This window comes from Atractosteus spatula, chromosome 1 (genome assembly GCF_055471065.1).
Source record: "Atractosteus spatula isolate fAtrSpa1 chromosome 1, fAtrSpa1.hap1, whole genome shotgun sequence".
Lineage (NCBI taxonomy): Eukaryota > Metazoa > Chordata > Actinopteri > Semionotiformes > Lepisosteidae > Atractosteus > Atractosteus spatula.
The window spans coordinates 19,413,674-19,439,574 of record NC_142706.1 but is presented as its reverse complement, the minus strand read 5'-3'; the positions used below and the strand labels follow the sequence as shown (position 1 = coordinate 19,439,574).

At 38.9% G+C, this 25,901-nt stretch overlaps 1 protein-coding gene across 2 annotated transcripts in view; it reads left to right on the top strand.

Annotated features, from left to right (window-relative positions):
- Window positions 1–1,681: 1,681 nt before the first annotated feature.
- The window catches only part of manba (mannosidase, beta A, lysosomal), a 43,255-nt gene continuing 19,035 nt past the window's right edge, over window positions 1,682–25,901 (top strand). The window contains exons 1-10 of one of the 2 annotated variants that reach the window (XM_088931742.1): window positions 1,682–2,062; window positions 8,847–8,941; window positions 9,865–9,970; window positions 10,175–10,345; window positions 12,693–12,816; window positions 15,062–15,231; window positions 16,700–16,810; window positions 22,538–22,689; window positions 23,553–23,670; window positions 24,061–24,147. In XM_088931742.1, the coding sequence (XP_088787868.1) occupies window positions 1,790–2,062; window positions 8,847–8,941; window positions 9,865–9,970; window positions 10,175–10,345; window positions 12,693–12,816; window positions 15,062–15,231; window positions 16,700–16,810; window positions 22,538–22,689; window positions 23,553–23,670; window positions 24,061–24,147 (1,407 nt within the window). In that variant the 5' untranslated portion in view covers window positions 1,682–1,789. The remainder of the gene's footprint in view (window positions 2,063–8,846; window positions 8,942–9,864; window positions 9,971–10,174; window positions 10,346–12,692; window positions 12,817–15,061; window positions 15,232–16,699; window positions 16,811–22,537; window positions 22,690–23,552; window positions 23,671–24,060; window positions 24,148–25,901) is intronic. The other variant, XM_088931828.1, reaches the window with a different exon arrangement.

Genomic DNA, 25,901 nt, shown 5'->3' with positions numbered 1-25,901 from the left:
ATTGTACAGTCATTTTTCATTGACAGTTTAAAACTGCTGAAATACACAAAGGAGAAATCCAGAATGACATGATTTATGACTGGATGAAGACCCATTAAATAGAAAATGCAATAGACCAAGAGAATGTTGGTTGTTTCCAAGAGTAAGGGCTCAAGGCAACAGTCAAAGTGTTCTATAAAATTCTCCAAGAGAATGTGAATAAGGTGACCTCTCTCTCAGCCTGCCCTTGAGAAGCACACAGATGACTAGACCCAGCTAGCATGATGGGAACATACTGATGCCTTGTGCCAAAATGCAGCAATTGGAATAATCTGGTGACTTACCTGAAAACAAGAGGGAATGTTTTTGGAGTATTTCCCCTCATCAGAGTTTTGGGGTGCTCCCTGCTAAATTTGTCCCAGGTTCTTCTCAAATCAGCTTAATGATTTGATAAACAAACTTTATACGTGACTTCCTATTGTGAAGATAAGTATCGATCTCTTCTCACAAAAGAAAATGCAATCAACAAGAAATGAACTGGAAGTTTGTTTTGGTTCCATTAGTATGCTGAACTAATTTACTCATAATCAATACCATAACAACCACTTGCATGGAATTTGGTTTGATGAGCTCATAGAATTAAAGACATGCAATACAAAAACACAATATGATAGCCAATAATAGCATCCACCTAACATACTCACAAAACATTCTAAATACACATCAGTAATAAAATAAATGACAATGGAGCCTGATAGAATACCAATGGGCCATGCATAAATGTCAGAGTTTATGCACTTTGCAGTCCCTTGGTAGGTGCTGCTGGGGCTCATTAAACTTTTCATATGCAGAGGTATTGGCTGGTAATTCAAATCCAGTGTCTCCCATTCTCTAGTCACAGGTTGTTAAGCATCTATCAATACGCTTGGAGACAAACCGTAGTGGTTACAGAAGATATGATCCTCTGTGCAGATCGTAATTTTTCCTGTCAGCACAAATGTAGTAAATGTCCGTTAAGATCACCCTATATATCATACTTCCATCCTGCATATTGGAGCTGTTGTCTGCTATTAGTCAGTTTCAACTGACTCATTTAATAAAAAAAAGATCTATTACCAATACAGAAAAGTGTTTTCACAATATAAATATTACTGTATCAGTGCATGTGTATATTTGTTTTTTATATTATGTACAATACCAATTGCATTAGACTAATATCGGCTATCTTTAACTGAAGAACTGACTAACGCATTAAACTGGATGTAATATTACAATTTGTGATTTATGCACACAATTCTGGATATCTTTTGAAGAAAGTGGGGGTGAAAATCTATTGTGCTGGCTAAATTACACTTCAGGCTTGTACAATGTAGACTTCTAAAAAAAACTCCCTCTTCATGACGAAATCATTTCTGACTTCTCTACCTGCTCTGCTGTGCTTGGGGTCTGCTGGCGCATAATGGCTGCCGCGCGTCACCCAGCGGGTCTGACAGCTATATTTTAGTCATGGAAGAAGAGGGTCTTCGCTTTGATGTAAAGAGCTTTCAGATTCCTATGTGTGTGTGTATATATAATTATGAATCCCATGTATACTGTCTGAAATTAATAATTCGAGAAATATGAAAACAAGGACTTCTAAAATGCACACGTTACCGAACAGCAATGGAGAAATGTTGAAGTCACATGACGCGTCACCTGATTCATTGTGCAAAAAACAGGAAGTTGCTAGTGAAAAGTTTTGACATCGGTTAACAGCAAAAAAAAAAGTTGCATGACCTTTCTTGGTGTGAAACGTTAAGTGATAAAATGAATGAGAAGCCTGTTTGTCAGCTTTCCTTTGTTACTGCCCGCCGAGATGAAATCCTTTATTAGGAAACGAGTGGCGGCTTTTCTGATTGCTGGGTTGTTGTGCATCCTGCTGGGCAGCACCAAAGTATCTGGAGCCGTTCCGAACAAACTGGTTGTCGAAACACTTAGCCTAAACGGAAACTGGACACTGAAAAACAAGAACGGGTCGTTGACACTCACCGCGGCTGTGCCTGGCTGTGTGCATTCAGCCCTACTAAAGCAAGGTCTCATTCAGGTAGGCTAATCCTTACCCATTTAAGACCCGGGACAAAACCCTGGTGCGAAGAACAAAGCCTGTACATACAGTCAGAAGCATATTCTTAGCAAAGACAACAGCACTGTAACCCCAAACGGCTAATGCAAAAGTTACATAAACATCCAGGAGTAAAGATAAATTGGCTAGTAAAAAATGTCCTACCCTGCGCACTACGCATGCGCAGGGCTTGCAACACGTCAGGTTTCGTGTGCCTTGAAGAAACAGATTGGAAATGTATCATCGCCTTTCATAATTACTGATGATTATTGTTCTATACGTGATTTTTTATGTTTATCTTGAACCTTCTAAATCTAAAAGAAAAGCATTGTTTTACAGACTAAAGTTAATCCTTACGGACTACTTTTTATCTCTGAATTATGAGAAAACCATTTATTATGCATCTCTGTTAATGTCACAGCAACCCTTAGCCTATCTCTCAAGAACTGGGAATGCGTGAGACTGCTCTCTGGACATCTGTTTGCCTGCCCTCTTCATAGCCAAGAGAGCTTTTCGGATTTTTATATAAATACAATTTTGATGCAAATTCTGACGACCCAGCTAGTAAAAATGACTAATTATAGCTACGCGTCATGTTTTGCTACTGGTATAATTAGGTGAAGTAGCAAAAATGCTTTGTTAAAGCGTGAAACGTTTTTCAGAATCGCAGCATTCATGTGATGCAGTTGAACTGAACTAGTCTTGTGCAGAGATAGTGTACAAATCTAGTGGGTTATGTTAATAGAAATGTGTTGGATACATTTTTTGCTATTACATTTTTTATCCACTCTTAAGAGAAACAAGGGCAGAGACGTTTTTACATTTGATTAAAAAAATCTACCTCTGCTATTTTTTTTACTTTCTCTTTGTTATTTTTAACACCCACACAGTTGCTCTGGGATACCTTGTCGTTCATGGATGAATTTCTGGGTTGCTCTTGGGCAGATCTTGGCAGGAGTGGTCATTGGTAGAATCAAAATGTCCTGAATATTGTACATTTATAGACTGCCTGAGAGTGGATGAATGGATCACCAGATATTTAGAAATCGTTTTGTAACCTTATCCAGGTACTATTTTGTTTGAGGTTCTCTGAAATCTCTTTTGCTTGTGGCTTGTGCTTCCACTGTCTTGTATGGTGAAAATCAAAATCATGAGGATCCTGATCACTACATAGAAAAAGGATGCCCAAAGTCAATAAATTAATCAAAATAATCTAAATTTAAAACAATAATTTTCTCTACTTCATGCAACTTTGCATCTCAGAAACATTTAAATTTATAGCTCAGACATGATCAGAATCTCTATTTGCTGTACTGCGTTTACAGAAAATTGTAATGGCTTAGCCTACTCATTTTAGATATTTTAGGCTTGTTGAATAACCGGTTTTCTGCATATATGCTGGGATGATGTGCAGTATCTTCTGGACAAAGACATGTATCATGTTTTGGCTTTTGATACCTGAGATGTGATTACCGCTGCAGTGTATGAATCTTTTGAGGCTACCACTCCAAATAATAAATTATTGCCATGTGTACAAGGCATGGACCGTCCTGCTTTAAAGTTGTTTACTAAAATAATAATATTTGCTAACACTTGTATAGTGCTTTTCTGGACACTCAAAGGACTTTACAGGTAATGGGGACTCCCCTCCACCACCACCAATGTATAGCCCCCACCTGGATGATGCGACGGCAGCCATAGTGCGCCAGTACACTCACCACACATCAGCTATCAGTGGGGAGAAGAATAGAGCGATGAAGGCAGTTCATAGATGGGGATTATTAGGAGGCCATGATTGGTAAAGGCCAATGGGAAATTTGGCCAGGACGCTGGCGTAATACCCCTACTCTTTTTGAGAAACGCCCAGGGATTTTTAATGATCACAGAGAGTCAGGACCTCGGTTTTATCTCTCATCCAAAGCATGGTCTTACAGTATTGGGTCCCATCACTATACTGGGGCATTAGGACCCACACAGACCACAGGGTGAGCGCCCCCTAATGGTCCCACTAACACCTCTTCCAGCAGCAACCTTAGCTTTCCCAGGTCTCTTATCCAGGTACTGGCCAGGCTCACACCTGCTTAGCTTTTGTGGGTTAATATTATAGTGCTCCAGGTTAGAAGTTAGATGCACATAGTGTGTAGTTGTTTCCCTAGGCATTTTGTTCCAGTATCATCCCTGAGTCTGAACCATTGTGAAAGGAATGGGGTGGACTTCCACTGCAGAGATGTAACTCAAAACATTAGGTCCCATTTCTCCAACTTAAATACCACAATCTTTGAAATAGAGCCTTAGCATTTGTTGTTGGCATTTCAGTGGTGCTTACAATGTTTGCAAACCTTAATGTAATTAGTCCCCATAATGCATTTTTATAGTGTTATTGTTGAAATTCTGGTTAGGTAGCTCAATAATTATGGTTGATGCAAAAGATGTTTTGCATTAACTTATATTAATGTAACTGTTTGTTTTTGGCAGACCCAAATGAAATTTTCTTTAAAGAGCAGCGAACCTCTAACTGTTGTCATCCTCTTCCTGAGAGCCTATGGGCTTATTGAGACATCGTTGGGTATTTAGCACTAACTAAACTCTGTTGACTTTAGCTAGGGGATGTCTTGAGCTGTCCTCTGTAAAAGCTGACCTCAGGGCTTTGTAAATTAAAGATGATTTCATCAGCTTGTCAGGTTTCTACCAAAACCTAGCCTTGAAGTTTGAATGTAAAAAGTCTATATCTGAGAATGTCTGTTTAAAGGCTGGCTATACTGAGGATCTGACAGGGAGTCTGATTATACTGTCTGCATGCTGGGAAAGGCAGAGAGGAAAACCTTTTGTTTCCCTGGTTTTATTGTTGCCTAAGGGATTTTTGGCAAGTCAGCTTGTTCTGTGTAGCTGTATTGTCATTCCAACCCATCACCGCTCACTGGACTGCAAAGACCAGAACTTAACACACTGCACTGTCTTTTTAAACCACAAGATGATCTACTTTTCTTCCCAGCAGTGATAGGTGCCTAACCTGCCTGCTTTACGTTCTGTAACATAGACAGTTTTCAGGGTATCTTAAATGCCTGTGTAGCTGCAGAAACAGCCACGTCATCCATTCCAGGAAAGCATCCTGTTAAAATTGTTACGCCCTGGCAGAAATTTAAAACATGCGAGTATTGATCAGCAGAACGAAGCAGGTCGTTTGGAATATAATGAAAATGGGTACATTCTCAAAGACATCTAATGCGTCCAGCTGTTTTTACTTTGTTGCTGTAATTTGTTTGTTTGTTTTTCACAGCTGTGATTAATTTTGCAGACTTTAATGACATGTGCTGTGGCGTTTGTTTGCAGTGATCACAAAAGCTCTTCAATCATGTGTATCTGTGACTCATTTGGAGCCATAGAGTAGACTGCACCCCTACTCAACAACAAACCTGGAGGCCACGGTGATCAAGCATGCCTTCCTCTGGAATATGTGACTTGTCAGTGACAGCCACCCTCCAGTGTTCACACTGGGAACCCCATAGTGCCTAACAGACAGTTAGTAACAACTAGAGGAGTGATGAAGTCAGTGTGACTGAAAAACGCTAAAAGCTCACAGGCACACAGAAGGATATTTTCCAATGCTTAACAGTGCTGCTCAAATTCTGCACCACTGCTTGGTGCATCCAGTGGCGGATTAAGATGATCAGAGGCCCCTAGACTACACATTGTGTAGCCCTCCCCCCATCCCATTACCAGAAAAAAAGCGAGAAAAAATCCTGTAATAATTCAGTGACGCATTCGGAGTAAGAGCCTGCTACCGCCGATTCAAACAGAATGTAACGCGTCACACACACGATTCAAACAGAATGTAACGCGTCACATGCAGTGACCACACACATGCGCAGGGAGCCCAAATACACACACACTACAATAGCCTGTAAAGTAAGTACAGCAATGCAACCAATAAATCAGATTCACAGCCAATCTGTGAGCTGACAACAGAAATCATGTGCATGCTTACTTTGAAACTGACGATACACAACAACAAGATCAGCACAGCAGAGACCAATGACCACCCTGTTTGAGCACATTATTTCAAGAACCGCTGGACACTCCCAACTCGTGCAAGTCCATTGCAGCCAATAGACTCAAATCGGTCAATACACTGCATCGAAGATTAGATATTTTTCTATATGGGCTTTCAAGAAGGGATCAAACTTGCTGATAACTTCGAGGAAGTTCCCGTTGTCGGGGTGCCCAAACGTTTCGCTGCATCACCTTAAAAGGCAGCCCTCACTCTGCTAAATACTTCAACACTGCAACCACCCCATTTTCAAGACTTTAGTCCAATACTCATATTCATTGTCAAACTGTCTTTTTAGTTTTGAATCTATTAGACCGTTATCAGCACAGTGCATAACGTATGCAACCATAGCCTTTCAATGGCTCTCCTACTCTTCATGTTCAGCCAAGCGTGCGGCTGCATTTTGCCAGTCACTATAGCCAGTAGTGTGAAGCTAGCTACATTAATCCTTCTACTTACTTACAAGGCCCTCAGAGGTCAAGCACCTGTCTGTCTAATGGAACTTATTAATGTATACCATCCAAATCGCCTGCTTAGATCACAGAATGCAGGTCTTCTTTATATTCCACGCATTAATAAAAAAACAGTTGGTGGTAAAGCCTTTAGTTACAGGGCCCCTAGCTTATGTAACAGTCTCCCACCCCATATTCGGGATGCCGAGTCAATCTCAGTATTTAAATCCAGACTGAAGACCTATTACTTCAGCCTAGCCTACTCACACCTTACATTATAACCTGCTGCAACCATGGCTGCTGGTGCTGCTGTACATGCCATTGTGTGTCTCTATGTTGGTTCACCAGGTGGATACATCTGTTCTGACCAAACTATCCTATTCTCCTCCTCACATGTCTGGACGGTGCCTGGGCTGGGCACCATCTGAGTTGGATGCTGCATCACCGCCATGGATCCAAGAGGGGCGTGGTGGATATAGCTATCGTTTAGGAGGATTTTGCTGGTCTACAGAGATCTGCATGGAGTACTGACATACAGAAGACACGATGGATGGATGGATTAATACCCTCATTCACTTATTTCCTTTTTTAAAATTATATAATGTTAGCATGCCCAAAGGGGTTGGGCAGCCAGTTGACCTTGGACCCCTAGAGGGTTTTTTCTCCTTACTAAGGAGTTCTCCTTACTAAGGAGTTTTTGGTTCCTCTCCTCTGTTGTCTTCTGGTCTTCTGTTCTGTATTCACAAAATGTATCATCAGCTGCATTGTTAAGCCCCTTGGGGCAACCTTGTTGTGAAAAGCGCTATGTAAAAATAAATTGAATTGAATGACTATAGCCTACGGTCAGTCTGTACTGATTATCACTATCCCCAAATAATTTACATGCGAAACAAAACACTGCACCTTTCGAAGGGGAATACAGCAGCCATTCTCTTGACACACACCCGCCATTTCCGAGTTTTCTTTTGACCTCTTTTGGTGTCTTTTGGTGACCTCTTTTTGTCTTTCTGATGCTGCAACATCCACATCTTGGTTTTGACACGATTTTGGGCCAGATTTAGCCCAGTATGCCCGCATCTGTTCATCTGTTTTACCCCAGCGTGCTGGGTCCGAGCTTTAGGAAGTGGGAGCTGCTGTTGTGGCCTCTGTTAGCTCCACGGCAGCAGGTGCAACAGCCATTGTGGCGGCTCGGACATGGCTTGTTGGTCTTGTGGAGATGGTGGTGGCGTTTCAGATGGCTCTGCCTCTTGACTCTTGATGTTCCTTTGATCCCGTTGCGGGAGCTGGCTCGTCCTCATGATCGGCGTTGATGTAGACTCCGCACAGGCTAGCTAACCTTGGTTATTGTAGCAACTGGCAGCAACTGGCAGCAACGTTAGCCGTAAACTCAGGATCAGGGTACGGCTCAGCAAACTTGAAATAACCAGTCAATCTGAAAGGGCCAGTCAATTAAAAGAGCAGTGTGAGCAGGATCTACTTAAAAAGATCCCCATCTTTTTATGTAGATCCTGCTCACACTGCTCTTTTAACTGCTGTGCTTTTCGTTTTTGTGGCCCACTATCATATTTTCTGTCGCACATTTTGAGGTTAGCTACCGTAAACTTGCACCAGAGATCACCCGATGAATCCGCCAGAATAAATTTGAACTGCAAACCCATTGCATTTAACCAATCATTGGTTCACAAACTATTCAACGTTTTTATGGACCAATGGGGGCCCGCAGTTCTGTTTAAAAAAAAATACCCCAGCCAATAAGGGGCCCGTGATCAATCCAGGACCCCTAGCCTACAGCCTATGCTAGCCTGTCCGTTAATCTGCACCTGGGTGCATCCTAGTTGCTTGTTTAAATATGTAGTTTTAGACTTAAAGCGACTTATTAAATATTCAATATTCAACTCAATTCAATCTTTATTAGCCCCTCAGGGAAATTTGTTTTATGGTCCAACACAACACAATAATACAACAAAAACAAAGAATCCAACAAAGAATTCAGTACAGTGGTGTTTGAGTAGATAAGAGGAACTTATTTTACCTTTTAAAAAGGAGATTGCAGGGGGATATCCTGATTTTGTGAGTCTATTACCATTATATTATTATGCAAAGGCGACTTCCAGATAGGAGTAGTGTAAAATTAATATTGGAGGGGGTGAGCCACACACTTCATAATGGTCTTAGCCTTCTTTACAACCTTGTCTTTTGTAGATATGGAAAGCAACTGGTTGAAGAACCTTTATCGGACTGTTTTCTTTTATTTTCTTCCCTGTAGGATCCATACTACAGGTTCAATGATCTGGAATACAGATGGATTGCTTTGGACAACTGGACCTACTCTAGAACCTTTTCACTCTCGTCTGAATTGAGGTAACATCGTGTTCTAACTGATGTCACTGCAATCTTCCTGCCACGACTAATGGAGCCGGAAATAGTCCTGTCCTAATGTTAACTGTTTTGGACACTTGGGATGGGCGTGTTTAAGATTTTTTTGTTTTGTTTTTTGCAAGTAGTTAAGAAATTTCTGAGTTAAAAATGTGATATATTCTTCATGCCTGAAATCTTTTTAACCTGACATTTTAACCACACATTTGTTGGATTGTACTTCTCCTTTTTGAATTCCAAAATGTATTATTCCACTACCTTGTATTTAGCGCATATGATTTCCTTTAGTTTTGCTGTTAATTTGTAATTAGTAAACAATGGGTCTAATAAACGCATTCAGCTCTCAGCTTGAACAAAAAACAGAAGATAGGAATTGTTGGTTACTGATATATAAAACAAATTTTGAATCCCATAACTACTGTCATGTGTTTTAGGTTAATTGTTGTGAAGGGGATTTGTAGTTCCTTGCTGTGAGAGGTGACAGTCTGTCTATGCATGTACTTTGGGTTCTGGTTAAATAGAATTAATTAGGAACCTGTGGTCATTGTTAGTGACACCAACTTAGTTGACCAAGCTAAGAACCATGTTATTGTTATTTTAATTTTTATTTTTTCTGCGATTGTGCCATGTCATCTCAATGGGTTTTGAAGTATTGCTTAGAAAATCCCAAACGTTAATGAGCAGGTAGCTCAGGAAAAAATCTCAAAGGACACCTCCTATTCCTGTGCTGGACTGTTGGAATTCATGTGGAGTTTGTGTCCATTATTCCAAAGAGTGACCCAAATTAAACATTATTAATTAATTAATAATTGCTTCCACTTATAAAGATTTTGAAAAATGTGTTCCTATGTTTAAAATGTAACCTGAATCTAAGAATGATTTTTTTGTGCTAATAAAAATACCAACAGGAAAAGAAAAAAGTTCAGCCTGGTGTGTGAAGGCTTGGACACCGTGTCCACAATTTCTATCAATGGAGTTGCCGTGGGGAAGACCGACAACATGTTTCGCAGATATGTAAGTAGGCGCAAGCAGGTTTTTCCCGGTCTTTGTTTTTAAGCTACTAGCTCTTTTTCAGTTTCGTGTCGGGCAGGTGCAGCCTCTATAAAATGAGATGTTTTCTGTTTGCGTACACAATATTCCGTTGGTGACCAAGCAGTCTTGGTGGGCTCACTGGCCCTCTCATGTTTGTAACCGTTTTCATGTTCTTATGTTTTCTAGACCTTCGACGTCACTGGGCTGCTGAAGGAGAACAATGTCATTGAGGTTAGCTTCCTGTCAGCTGTTGCGTATGCCGCACAGCAGAGCGCAGCTCATACCTCTTACAAAGTCCCGCCCGACTGCCCCCCCGCAGTGCAGAAAGGGGAGTGCCATGCCAACTTCATCAGAAAGGTATGATCAGTGTGTGTGGTTTCTGCTCGGTAAAGAAACGGGAAGAAATGGGTTGAAATACAAAATCCACTTAACCTATGTAAAGCTTTTTTCCGTATCTTTTTGTAAAGCACACTTACTTTAGTTTAACATTGCTTATGCTTCTGCCCTTTGCACCCTTGGTACTTAACATGATGAATTTCTCCCTGAGCTCTGGTCTGGTGCAAACAACTTTTAAAAATCCTGCAGTCATGCCAGTGCCTAAAACATGTGTTATGGTTTTGGATAATTATCCCATATCTAACTGGTCTACTTGTGAAGCGGTTGAAGTGTGCTGTTGCAGTGCAATAGTTCATCTCATTGCAGATAAAAGTTTTGATCCCTTTCAGTCTAGCTTTAGATAATTACTCTGGTGTGAGAGTGTATTTGTGTCCATGTGTGCTTTACTGTTCTGTCCATTTTACATTTCGCCATGTGCTCAATGTTTGCCAAGATAGGCTCCATTCCGTGACCTTGAATTAGGAAAGTAGATGGATGGATGAAACTGTTTTTGTTAAAGTTGCTAAAGATCTTTTCATTGCAACTGATTAAGATGTCTTCATTTTCTTAATTTCAGTGCTGCTTTCAATACTGTGAATCTGGACATTTTACATTGACTTTTTAACCTGCTGGACAGATGGACGTTTTGGCGCTGCCCTTAAATGGTTTAAATATTGCCTTGCTGGGCGCTGAAATTTTATTTCTCACGGTAATGTTAGTTTGGAGGCTGGGTTGGTTATACCTGGTGTTCCACAGGGCTCTTTTTTTTAACCTGTACTTTTTAGGATGTGTTAGGTCGCGTTTAAACTTTACATTTATGTTACAATATGTTTAAAATTTGGCCGGCAGGATCCTAGTGAGCTCATATGCAAGCAAACACATCACTCCTGTCCTGGAGGCCTTGCACTGGCCTCCTGTGAGGTTTTAAGCAGAAGGTTAAAATCCTTCTGCTGTTTGAGGCTCTACATGGCTTCCCAGTATGTAGCTGATAGGCTATCTAGTTATCCCTTTTGCATGGCCTGTGCACAGATTATTTTGATTTACTGTAACTTTTACCATTTTTACTGTACCTCAATGCCCTGGAACACAATTCCAAAAGAAATCGTTGACAAATCACAGACATTTAGGCCTAGCCTAAAAACTTTAATTATTATTTAATTATTATATATATTTAATTATTAACTTCTTTAATGTGTTTTTATGTAATGTGCTTTAATGTTTTTTAAGTTGCTTTGAGGTGATTGGCCTACTTTAATTATATGTCTTAAGCAAAATATGTGATAACCGTTGATGTTCCAGTAGAATTCTAGGAGTCTTTAAGTGATATTGCCTTCGCCAGATTGCTTAGTTGTACAAAGCTGTAAGCTGCACAAGGATACGAGGCAATGTATCGGCTGCTTTTGGCATTCAGTGATATGTAAGTCATTAAAAATGTGAATGAATAAGCCAACAGAACTGTACATGTGGATAAGTAGTCCAAGGACATTATAACTTTAATTTAAAAAAAAATGCATGTTGCTAAGAGAGAGTGACAACTGTAGGCCTATTTTTAGTTCTCGAGTCCCAGGTCCTAAAAATGTCCAGTTGATTCTTCCAATTGCTGTCTGTTTAAAACAAAACTTTTCTTGAAAGCTGACGAAATATAAGAGACTTTGTTTCATGGCCAGGCAGTTCATGTTGCAGAAGGCAAGTTATAGTTATTTAAATTATTACATTTCCTTCATTTTGTTCTTCCTATTTAACGTTTTGTTTCCGGGGGAATGAAAGGGCAGTGTGAATTAACATGGTCTTCTGGAAATAAAAAAAACATTTATTCAAGGAAAACTACACCCTGTGTTATTAAGAAAAAAATTAAGTTGCAGTATCAGGGACCACACCTTCTTTCTTGATACTTGTATTGAAACTTTGCAAATGATACGGAGGCATAATGTATATTCAATTCTATTTTTTTAATAGCATTATTATGTACTATATTTTTTAAGCTATAAGAGAGTATATAGCTATAGCTAGCATAGCAAAGCAAACATTGTTGGTTTTAACTGTGTGCATTATGTCATTTTGGGTTAATCTTAATGATAAAAGAAAATTACATTGCCAGCCACACAAAATGGGGGCGATTGATTATTGCTTGTGAAGAATTTCTGACAAAGTGTCTTGGCTATAATACTCAAAGTAAATACGTCCTTTTCCCATAGACGTTGCAGAGAAATGTTCGTGGGTTTGGCTTCAAGAAATTTGTTTGAGCAAAAGAAAACTCCCCTCCCCCAACTAGAGCCCAGTGAATCTATTTATACAGTACACCTTTAAGCAAACTTGATATTTTTTATAGGCGCAGTGCTCCTTCAGCTGGGACTGGGGCCCTTCTTTCCCAACACAAGGAATCTGGAGAGCCATAAAAGTTGAAGCCTATGATGTGTTCCAGTTGACGTATCTCACTACCACTCCAGTCTATGGTATGTTGAAGCATATCAAGTGGCACATACCAATGAAGATAGGGTCTGGAATGTGTTATTAGTAAGCAGAGTTGCGCAATACAGTTTGTTGGTTTTCATTCCAACAGGAGAATTTAGCACGCACAATAGATGTGCTATTCGGGGAAAAAAAAACAACAGCAGCCAAAAAATGTTTTTAATTAGAAAATGCAATCTGAAAAGGGAAACAAACTATTTTGCCTTTTAAAAATACATGGTATCATGGTTCTGTTTCATAACAGCTTCTCTCTGCCCAGAGTAACAATGCCTTGTGCTCGTATTTACCTGTATTTACCGAAAGAAGCACTCTTATTTAGTGATCAATGTGTACAGAGCTTTGCCAAAGTATTCAGACTTTTCCTATGGTCTCCCATTTTGTCCAACTACAAAATGATGCATAACATTTGTTTAAAGTTAATATTTTATTCTTAACCTGAATGGCCAAAGTGAAGGTCTTCTAAAGTTACTGTAAAAGGTCGCAAAAACTAAAGAACAAAAATGAAGTGTGTTGACTGCATAAGTATTCACTTTCTATATATGATGGAAGCACCTTCGGCAGGTTCCAGCCACAAGGGAGTCTTAGTGCAACTTTTGCCCATTTGTCTTGGCAGATTTATTCAAGCTCTCTCTGGTTGTTTGGGGATCACGTATGGACACCAGTTTTTCAAGGCTTTCCACAGATTCTCTGTAAGATCAATGTCAGGACTTTGACTGGACTGCTGAAAGTTTTCACCCCCGTTTTGTCTGAGGAAGGTTTACCTCTAAGATACTCCACCTGTTTTCTCATTAGTCTCAACAGGCTTCACAGTCCCTGCTGATGAGAAGTAGAATAATATCATAATACTGCCACCTCCATGCTTGACAGTAATGATGGTGTTCACTAAATGATGTACTACGCTGAATTTGTGTCAGATGTAATACTTTACATTTAGTCCAAAAATGTCCAGTTTTGACTACAATACCTTTTGAAAAATACAAGCGACTGGGATATTGTTGACCCTTGGGCATTTTTGCCCATCTCAAAGACTGGGCTTCGTACAATCTTTCAAAGTCACCATTGAAAGTCAAGTTTCAGTAGTCTCACATTGGTCGTCCTAACCAGTTTCTTCCTCTCCTGGTTGGTCAAGTTGGAGGGACAGCCTGGATGGCTGAATCTTGGACAATAATAATTCCATTACACTTTTATAGTGCTCTCCTGGACACTCCACTCAAAGCCCTTTACAGGTAATAGGGACTCCCTTCCACTACCACGGATGTGGAGCATCCACCTTGATGATGCAAAGGCAGCCATAGTGCTCCAGTACGCTCACCACACCTCAGCTATTAGTGGGGAGGAGAACAGAGTGATGAAGCCAATTGATGGGGATTATTAGGAGGCCATGACTGGTAAAGGCCAATGGGAAATTTGGCCAGGACACTAGGGTTACACCCCAACTCTTTTCGAGAAATGCCCTGGGATTTTTAATGACCACAGAGAGTCAGGACCTCAGTTTTACGTCTCATCCGAAAGACAGTGCCTTTTTACAGTATAGTATCCTCATCACTTTACTGGGGCATAGGACCCACACAGTCCACAGGGTGAACACCCCCTGCTGGCACCCCTAACACCTCTCCCAGCAGCAACCTTAGTTTTTACCTGGAGGTCTCCCATCCAAGTACTGGCCCAGGCTCACACCTGCTTAGCTTCAGTGAGTTGCCAGTGGTGAGTTGCAGGGTGATATGGCAACTGGTTAAAATAGAAATTCACTACCTGACTGAGGTACATTCCAGGGCACAGGTGTATTTATTCTGAAGTTGTATGAACCACTATTATTGTGAACAGATAGAACCTCCTCAAATAATTGTGTGGCTCATTAGCGTAATTCTGTGCATCTTGATGTAGTTTTCAAAGGTTTGAATACTTATGCAATTGTGACTTTTCTGTTTTCCATTCACATTGATTGACTATATACTTATTTTTGTTTTTGCTGTGAACGTGTGGAGTAGTTTGTGCACATATCAGACATTACTTGCTACTTCAAACTGCCATAACTACAATTTTTGAAAAGTGAAAACTTTGCATGGATCTGATTACTTTTACAAGTGCAGATTACATCAAAAGAATGAAGCTTTTTAATTAATTCCATTTGGTTTGGATCCTGCTGTAGTATTTATTTTTGTCCAATTACATTTGAGTTTCTCGCTATGGAAAAGTAAGTGTATGCTTTATTTCCTGGTTCATTCGCAGACCCCAGTATCAAACAGTGGAGTGTTGAAATGGAGCTTTTCTTTGATGTGGCTGAAATGGCTGTTGGTCATGTGACTCTCCTCATTCCTCAATTAGAGACGCAACAGACTTTTGAAGCCACTCTTCAACCTGGACTAAGCAGAAGCACATTTCTTCTTCCCATCAACAAGGTGAAAATTCACAGTAGTGGCTGGAGAATGTTCTCGCTCCCAATAATCATAATGTGTTTAGACCGCTTCTTTTTTCTGAAAAATATCCCTGACCACCACTATTTATTAAAACATTAAAACATACATTTAGAATAAATAAATGATTTGCTTTTCTGGTCCTAGAGCAATCATGTGTTCTAATTTTGGAAGCACCACAGCTCTCAGTTCGTCAGTTAAATGAGTGAATAACTTACCTAATTGGGCCTTTTTAATGAGGCTTTGCTTTTAAACAGCTGTAGCTGCCAAAAGATCCATTAAGGCTTCAGTTAAATTCTGAGAGCTCAGTTGTAATGGAAGCCTGTGAAGGCCCTTCTTTTTTTGCATTTATTGTACGTAGGTGTAATGTGGGGTGGTATACATTTATATTAAGTAATGTGCTGTGTATCCATAGAATCAAAGTAGTTCTCAGATTTAAGTAAATAATTCCTAATAATTAGATTATCCCTTGTAACTAGTCCAAAATCTTCACATTAACAGAAATGATTTCACAGATGAACAGAAACTAGTATATTCTAATAGTATATTGTACTGCTGATACCTTTTTCTTATTTCTTAGTTATTATACTTCTTTGATCAGAAGGGTTGGTAAACGCATTGAAAGGCATGCTGGGGTTTTTATGTGTTCCACTTCTTCAGGGTCAAAGTTCTGAGTCAGTGATCATTCATTGAAAAATGAGACATTTTTTACATTTTTAAATGTAAACATCTGAGAGTATGGCCAGCACAGTGGCACAGTGGTTAGCATTACTGCCTCTCAGCGCTGGAGCCCTGGGTTTAATACTGGACTTGGAAAGCTGTCTGTGTGGAGTTTGTATGCTTTTCCTGTGTTCACATGGGTTTCCCCTGTTTGCTTCCCCACGGTTCAAAAAACAATTTAACCTGGAAGGTTAATTGGCTTCTGGGAAAATTGGCCGTGGAGTGAGATTGTTTGATGGGACTAGTGTCCCATCCAGGGTGTATCCCACCTTGCACCCATTGCTTGCTGGGATAGACTCTGGCTCCCCCACAACCCTGAATTGGGTGCAGCAGTTAGAAGATGAATGGATGTGAGAGTCTTTCAACTAATCTGTTGCCACAATTCCCTGCTTGTGCTAGAATATCATTACAGTCAGTGTACTGCATTCCTTCACAACACAAGGTGCTTTTTAAAGTGAAAGATTACAGCCCTTTTTTAATAAAGTATTATTTCTAAAGAATGCCCGTAGTTTCTTAGATTCTTATATTCAAAGTATTTTCATTCACTTGATAATTAAAACAAAGGTAATTCCCACCTTCTGTGTATGTGCTGTGGTGGTAGATATTGTGATTTGAGTTGGCTGACCTTTCTTCTTTCTCTCACATGCCAGCAAGGAACTGGGGTAATATCTTTGTCAAATGGATGTCTCTGTCCTATGCCTAATAGCTCTCTGTTTTCTTGCTTGTTTTTAAGAGTGTGCCTGTGGAGCCCTGGTGGCCTAATGGACAGGGGAACCAGTCCAGGTACAAGCTTGGTGTTATGGTGAAAACAGCCGGAGGACACACCCTTGAAGCTCAAACCATGGTTAATATGTTCACTTCTATAAAGTAGATTTTATAGATGAGATAAACTATAACAAGAATAAAGCAATGAGGTCACTAAGAACAAGTGCTGTACTTACAAAGCACTCTTTATGCAAGACACCCTGTGGTGTTTCACAGTAAAAACAATGACTGTACACATAACAAGGGCACAAGGACCATAAACTCGCCAATGAACCCAGCTCAAAAATAAGATAAATATAGATGATACTGAAACCGATCCAAGTATGCCAGCATTCCTAATATAGTTTGGGATGGAGACCCAGAGGCAACATACCTAAAAACTAAAACTTCTTGCTCTTCTGCACTTTAGCCTACTTGAGAAAACCACCAGGAGTTCAGCATTCTCTGATCTGAAATTATGGCAAAGATACACTGTGCTGACAGGTCCTGCAAGCACAAAGGTATAAGAGCTGTGAAGGGCATTGGAAACTGTGAGCAGAAATGTAATGAAAGCATGTGATTGTACTCTATTTGCAAATAAATATTTCAAATAGAAAGCCCTACGGAGGTAAAATTTGGGATCTAAGTGGGAAGAAGCTAACAGGTTAGATTCTGGAAAGATTTTTTAAGCATGTTTGCAATTTCAAAATTAATTTTCTGGAGAGCTATTTTTTCCATCTAAAAATTAATACAATCCCTCAGAGAATACGTTCATCCAGGATTTATGGTAGACTGCCTCTAAAAGCACCTCTATACAAGAAACTTAAAAAACATTAAAGGCTTTTAGTGATAAAAATGTATATTTGTTGACAGTCTGTGCACATCCCTTTTGACAGTCCAGGAGATGATCAAAACAGAAACCTGAATTATTCTGGGTTGCTTTTAAAGACTGAAATTCAACTGCAGCATGCCAGGGAAATATCAGTTCTTTATCATTAACTAGTAGTCAGATTGGAAGTATGTTGTGATTATTTATAGAATACCTTGATAGCAAACAAGTGGGCAAAACAAGAATGTTACTTCATAGGCCTACGCAGATGTAAATTTCTGCATTCAAAGCCACAGTACTAAACAGATTTTCATATCCTCTAATTTTAAAATCTCTCATTCAAATTACCATCTGCTCTTGTTACTGTATTTACCATTACAACATTGTGGAGGTAGCAGAAATGTAAAGACACTACATATAAAATCTGACCAAAATTTTTTTTTTTAATTGAGTAAAATAAAGTTGAGCCTTTTCCTATAATAGCTTCCTTTACAGAATGAACATATCTATAGTGCCCCAGAGCCATAATCCTTACATTGTTTTCATGCATTCCTTGATATAGATGGAAACATCTGAAAATAACTTGTTGAACGTAATATATTCTACAAAGAGTGGTTCATACTGTATGTTTGTGGTTTTAGTAGCATAGCGGAGATCTACTGTTCTTTGGTGGTTCATAATTGATGTTTTACTTCATTTAAAAATAATAAATAATAAAACAAAACTGTCCTAATTTACAGATCTTTCAATTACATAGGCAGAGGTTAACCTTTTATTATTCATTATTTAGACGGGAGACTGAGCAGTTACTCAGTAAAGGAATGTGTGATGCATCATGTTTTCAACAGATCATGATTCCTTGTTTGGTTTACAGTCATATCTCTTAACTACATGTGCATTCAACCTCATGGTAGTGCTGGAACCAGACCCAGTACTATTGAAGCTTTTAGAAAAAGCAAAAAAAAAAGACGTAATGAACTTAATGTATCAAGACTTGTGTTTTGACATGCCAGTACAGGATGATGTAATCCCAGGCAAGACACTTCTAAAAAGATGAGAATGTATATTCAACTGAATTCAAAATGGGAAATAGGCATAGAAACCATGTCCTTTCTTCAGTTTAAGAGACAAAAGCATGCATTTATACATATATAGATACATACTTTATTTTAGTATTAATATAATGGAAAAATATCAGGGCAGAATTATTCAAACAGCTTGATAAGAGTTGGGTAGACTAAAAAGTACAAAAAATTATTACAATTGCTAATATATTGTTGTTGTCAATTAATAACCATGGGGTGTTGCAATGGGCCAAAATTGTGTGATCTGAATCTCTGATATTGTGATGCACTTTAGAGTTAAAAAAAGCGGTAGCTGAAGATCATGTGGTAGAGTATGTTTGTAATAGGGGCCTGTCACAGGATGACACTAATGTAATCACAGAAGAATTGCTTCTGTGCCTTTAGATAAGCTAGATGAAAAGTGCCAGTTTTCTCCTGCTGCGGGCTAGAAGTGTTGAAGAAAAATACTGGTTCATGCCCTGAATTTTTCATGTGCAGTGCTTATAAATAAAGAAATGGCATAGTTAATATTTACAGTTCTCTGCATGTGTATATTAAGCATTGTTACACGTGACAGAAATGGAGACAATCATCCTGTAACAAAAAAACAGTGGCTGTACAGGGTTTCACTACTCAATGAAATACTTTCATATTTGCAAATCCAAAAATTCCTAAAAATTCCTCTTGTTACTACCTTTCCAAGTAAAATGTTAAAGATTATCCAAGTATAAAGAAACAGACAGTTCTTTTTTATTGTAGTAGGTCTTATTTTGTTTGTTGATACATCATAGTCCACATATCCCACATCTAAATCAAGATGAATTTGCCAGTCATTATGAACTTGTTTTACAGAATCACAGGCATAGTTTAATAAATTATGTATAGTCTGTACGGTCACATTGCTGATACTGTGTTAAGTCTGTATTACTGTACTGAGTGCCCAATAATGAAAGAGGGAATCTATAAACAGCACTTAAGGTTCTGTATGATGGGGAGATGCCAATATCTATGTTCTGAATGTTTTCCTTTGGCTTGTTTTAAACAGGCACATATAGCTTAAAATGGAAAGAACCCTATTAGGAACTTCATTGCAAGACAACAGTTTGGGAGTTTTCCTTAATTCAAATTGCATGTAATGATGCACTATTGATCCACAGCCATGAACACTGAAGTTGATAATATTTCTGTATTTTAGTAGTCAGCTTGCCATCTGAACTTTATCTTAAGATGAACTATCATGTACTGAATTAGCCAAGCCAATAGCATTGGTTAAAATAGAAGCATGGATCAAAACGTGTATAAGCATAATATGAACAAATGTTTAACAGCACACCACTAGCTGTGTTATTAGGGGAAAGAGGGGTGGCACTGTGGCTAAGGATCTGTGCCTGTGGCTGGAAGGTTGCCAGTTCAAATCCTGCGGCTGGCAGAGGAATCCTACTCCGTAAGGCCCCAGCTCCAGGGGCGTCGTATAAATGGCTGACCCTACGCTCTGACCCCAAGCTTCTCTCCCTGTCTGTGTGTCTGTGTGTCTCATTGAGATCAAGCTGGTGTATGCCAAAAAGACAAATTCCTAATGCAAGAAATTGTATATGGTTAATAAAGTGATCTCATCTTATCTTATACATAACCCAACAGAATTCCTTCAGATTTCATTGGTTCCTCGCTCTGACATTGTTGGGGAATGTCATTGTCTTGACTGTTCTGTTTGGTCTGAAATTCTGCCAACCAATACTTTATCTTTTAATAATTCTTACAGTTCAGGTTCTGAGTGGTGTTACTTAATGAAAGCTCCAAAAACTAAAGCTTTTCTGAGCTCCACTGTGAGTCAGAATGTGTCAGCAGTGAATCAGGAATTTTGTGGAGGCCTAGTTAAGGGGGAAAGAGATTAAAACAAAAAAGTGCTCATAGAGAACCAATGAAATGCCCCGATGCCTCAGTAGTTTTGATGGGTGAAATGCAACTCTAGGCTGTCTGTTAATCTCCCATGATTACCCTTGAAATTACAACTTCTTGTTTTGTAGTGTCAGCTCTAATTCACAGTAAGCACGTCTCTTAAAAACTGTCCAGAAGGGCCTGAGGCAAATCTTACTATTAAAACAAAGATGACATCATTTCAGCTGCGAGTTAAGTGGTTTTACATCAATTTTAAATCTCTCTGTTTGGAGTGCCTGCAAAAAAGCAACACACACCTATCTTCATTTGACAGTTTTCCTATCATCTCCTCACAGTGCTGATTAGCTGTCGACGGCACATTTATGGCCTAATTCTATACCACAATACATTTTCTTAAAATTCACACTAATTCAGGCCACTTATTGAGGTGAACTTTTCTGATTAATTGAAATTCCCATTGTTCTAAATCAGGGGTGTCCATTTTCTGGCATTCACTATGCCCACAAATTCTCTTAATTTTTTCAGTCAACTTGAAAGACTTTTGCTCTTTTTAGAACTGTAAAGAAAACAACGTTAGCTCTGCATTGAATCGACTGCATGTTTTATTTAATAAACTGTTACAAATGGGGGGTAACGAAAATGGTGAAAATCAGGATTTGACCAAGTGGTTTAGTCAATAAGTGAAATAATTAATCATAACCCCCAACTTGTAAGTGATTTCTAGCAATATACCCGAGCAGCTGGTGTAATTAGAAGCATGTGAATTCTTTGTTCTCTGGCACAGCTTTGTTGAGAGGAATAACAACCCAGGCACACTTGGTTAAACAAATATTTATTACAATGATAAAACACAAACTTCACTACACACAACATACAACACACAAGTTACTTTATGAACAGTATTTACAAACAAGGGGTTTTAGAGGCCTAACATTCTGGTCATCCAGAAAACCCCAGACTGCAAGTAAGCATTAAACTCTTAATATGCTCATGGAGGCCATATAAGAGATGAGCTGCCTTCTGACTAAATACAATGCAACCTACAGTTAAATCTCTCTCTGCACCCCTGATGCCACAAAATAAATGAGAGCCTACATCCCTATCCATAAAAAATGCACCCTTACCAGGAAAGACGTTTCTAACTGAGGTATCTTTTACCAAGGAAACCCAAGTTCCCTAAAAACACAGAATACTTTTCTCCAGTCAGGTTTGATTTGGATGATCATGAAGTAGGGGCTCTTGCCTGGCGCAAGCTTCAATCCTGCTTCTTGTTTCTTCCTTTTCTTTTGTCTGTGCTTTTAATGTGATCTTATATTGTGTGTGTCTGTACTGCTCCTTGACAATCATTAACCCACAAACGGTCCTAGGTATACTAAGGTAAACTTTCCAATTGTTTCTGCTCAAGGAACCCCTCCCCCCACTCCAGACCTCAGCAAACATCCTCTCTGCTTTGAAGTTAGAAGTGTTTACTCTTCCAAGTGTCACCAACTTCCTCTAAAATCTAAGAGACACTTCTCAGTCACCTAAAGCTGTAACAAAACTTGAAAAACATTTGGTAACTGTTAGCATCCTTTTTAGCTGAAAAATGGTTCAATGACATTAAAGGAGAGGTACCAAACACAGCGACTCTTTGGGTGCTGTATTTGAAGCCCCTGAAATATTTGCCTTTTATGCACCTTGTTAAAAATCTGTCACTGTTCATTTTAAAAGCATTCACACAGTGCTTTAGAGTGCATTAGTGCCAAGAACAAATATGCTGCTTCAGTTAACACCCTCCTTTCTGCTCATTCTTTCTTCCCTCCAGTAACATTTAGAGATGAGAGCAATGCTCTTGTAAACCAAATATGTGATGATGTCTGCAGTGGAGAGAACATACTGAAGGCATGATCCAAAGTATGAAGATGTTTCAGAACTGCATTACGCTTCATTGCCTATGAAATGTGTGGTCATGTACACACTGTACAGAGTTACTATAGTACATTGCTTTATCTGTGCAATGTGATGTGATGTTACCAGCCCAAGCTATTTCTTCCAACAGGTGTCTTTTCGCACTGTGGAGCTGGTGCAGGAGCCAGTTGCCGGATCCCCTGGCCTAAGCTTTTATTTCAAGATCAACGGGCGCCCTGTGTTCCTCAAGGGCTCCAACTGGATTCCCGCTGACGCTTTTCAGGACAGGGTCACTCCCGACGTGTGAGCTGTTCCACTCGATTCAGTTTCAATTTGATCTGGTTGTCACCACACTCGTTCTTTTTAAGAGAGGACAGAATCCCTGTTTTCTTTCAGTCTAGGTCAAGGTTTTCTCTGTATGCATGTGGGCCTAGACCAGTGTTTCTAATGTTTTTATGCTTCTATTGTTTGCTGTTTTATCACTTCTGTGTTTGACTTTGTGTTGATTTAAAGCCACTTGTCCTTCATTGCCCTTCAGACGTAAAGATGCAGGTGTCACAGGTCTAAGACTGTTAATCCTGTTTGTGGTAAAGCAGTATTTAATGTGGTCTAATCCCTAGTCTTTATTAATGAAGTTGTGCAGAAATTTGATGAATGTCATCGTTTTTGACTGCCCGGGTACCAAACTGGAGCAGTCCTATAAAAGTGGATGTTCTGTGTTTTAACACCTGTCTGTAACCTGGGAGCTGTGTTATCAGTGCTTCAGAGAAGAGAGTTAAAGTGTTAAAGAATTACATTCTCAACTGAGTTGACTCTTCAGGTTGTATTCTGCATAGGTGAGCTAAAGTTAAATGCACATGATGGACAAATTCGGCATCAAATATAATAAAGAAAATGATCAAATTCACTGTAAAATGTAAAAAAAAACTGAAATTATAAAACAAGTAAACACTATTCTGTAAACCCTATTACTTGGTCCCAAAATAGTTTCCATGTAAGACCAGTAGACTGAAAGGCTTGTAAATAATCAATAGACATTATTCGGTTGCAGAACGCTACCGAAGATCTAGTATATACAGTTTAGTATATACAGTTTTTTATACTCTATTGATATTGTTTATTGGCTCAATTTTCTGTGTCCCCCTTTCGAACCCCTAAAATATCAGCCTCAGACGCCTCCTGCAATCTGCTGCTGATGCCAATATGAACACACTGCGTGTGTGGGGCGGAGGAATCTACGAGCAAGAAGAGTTTTACGACATTTGTGATGAGCTAGGAATCATGGTAATGAATGCAAGTCCTTTCTTGACATTTCTGCACTTTTCTTTCTGTTTTTCATCTAGAAAAAACTCTGCACATTGAGCTACAAGGCCGTAAGTTATTTCATCTGAAGTTTAGAGGTGTTCACCTGTTCTATCATCAGCTATACCCTGCTCAGGGTCAGCTGTTTTATATTACATTATTTATTCTTCTTCATATTAATATTCTTATTAGAAAAACTAAAAGCATTAGTTGTTTTTTTTTTACTACCTGTGTTGTGTACCTGGATTTTTCCTTTTTTTTTTTAGCAGTGAGCATATATATATATAATGCATATAACATGAGCTTTAGAGCACTGGGTTTGCAGACCTGCTATTTAAACATGTAAATGTCAGCACTGTTTTTGTGTTTCAGATCTGGCAAGACTTCATGTTTGCTTGCGCACTATACCCCACTGAATCAAGCTTTATTACCACGGTGAGAGAAGAAGTTATTCATCAAGTAAGTGGTACCCAGGGTTGACAGAAAACAATAAGGGGAGTAAATTTCTCTGTGTGGGGGTGTTTGTTTCAGGGATGGAAGTCCTTAGGGAAAGATAAGATGGAAACAACACTTTCAGCAATCCGGGAAGGAAAGGCAGAGTAAGCTTTTATTGTGTCGCTGCTCAGTTGTAATCTTTTCTGAGCTTGAACTGGAAAGGCCAACCAGAGACATCTGAGCTGAGACATTGAACTTGGTTGCAATATTCACCTGCTGGATTTGTTTTGATGGGAAAAAAAGAAGGACGCTCAAGAGTGCCATAGATTTCTTATCATAGGCCTTGATTATACTTCACTTTTTCTTTAGTCTTTCCCAAACACTTTAATTATTTTACCTTCCCCTGTGAAGTTTATTTTTAAATATTTTTTTGAGTAGGTCAGGCTTTCATCTTGTGTTAGGTTCTGATCATTTTGTTCTCTTGAACAGTTCACCTTTTTTCCTGTAACAAAGCCATAACCTCCAGAAAGAACAATGGGTCTTAAAAGGTATTTGACCTGACTTGTTTTTTCATTAATATCTTTTTTGAATTCACATTATGAAAATTGTGTTGCCTACCTGTGGTACTTACTATATGTATTTCTTTGTAATTATAACACTAAGGTCAACTTTTAAAATAATTTGGGATCTGGAAATTAAAAATAAAGTAAATGCATGTACAGTATATAAATGTTTGCAGATATTATGCACAATGTTATCCCCTCACTTACTTTCCTTTAGGAATTCAGCTACAAAATACCTGCTACATAACAATAATATTACAGCATTGACTCAGGATCACTAAACTGTGTTACACCAAGAGTAAAATTAGTTTTATCAATGCAAAAACCCAGAGAGAATGAAAACTTTTTACAATGTTTTATTGATGCTGCATTATGTTTTCATATGTGTTTTTATCAACAATTGGCTGCTTGTGAAGCATGAATCCCAGCAGCGCTCAGCTAGATAGTTTAGTTAATCAAGGATGCACAACATAAGTTGAGTCTGGTAGCTCTGTATGCCACCATGTTAGAGAACAGTGACCTAAGATCTAATTGTATTCAAAACACACCTGTTCTTTCCATGTGTGTTTTATAGTGTATTTGGATCGTACATCAAACAATGAACAGGTTCAAAAGATGACTTTAAACCAAGGGCAAGATGCCTTCTTGATGAATGATCTCCCTGTCAGTTCTTTGCAAATTTCTGGTTTTGTTTCTTGTAGTGATTAATCTTGACTATTCCAGGAAAACAGAAATAGAAAAGACTTCTCAAAGTGAATAGGAGTAGATAATGTAGGAAGGTAACCCAGGACTGCCAGTGTCAGTGCTGCTTCAGTACTTTTGTAAAGCAAATAAGTAACTAAGCAAATATATCAATATCAAAATGCTGTGGTGAAAAAGTTCTATAGCACTGAACAGGAAATAATATATTACACAATAAAAAAAAACATGGATTATCTACAATATTTTTTATAAAAGGAATTTCCCTTTATAAATGTATAATACTGGCTGATTATTGTCTTCTAAAACTAAGAGATTGAAGTTCTACAGCTGTCTGTGTCTACAAAGCAATTAACCGAACAGTCTGATATTCAACAAAAAGGGCAGCCGGACAGCCATGTCATAATAAAATGGTTCTTGCTGTGAATGAAGACTTTGTTCTACCTTGTTCATTTGTTATTGCAGTATGAGTCGATTTACTTTTTTCGTTCTCCCATGTTTCAGTCATTGACCTTT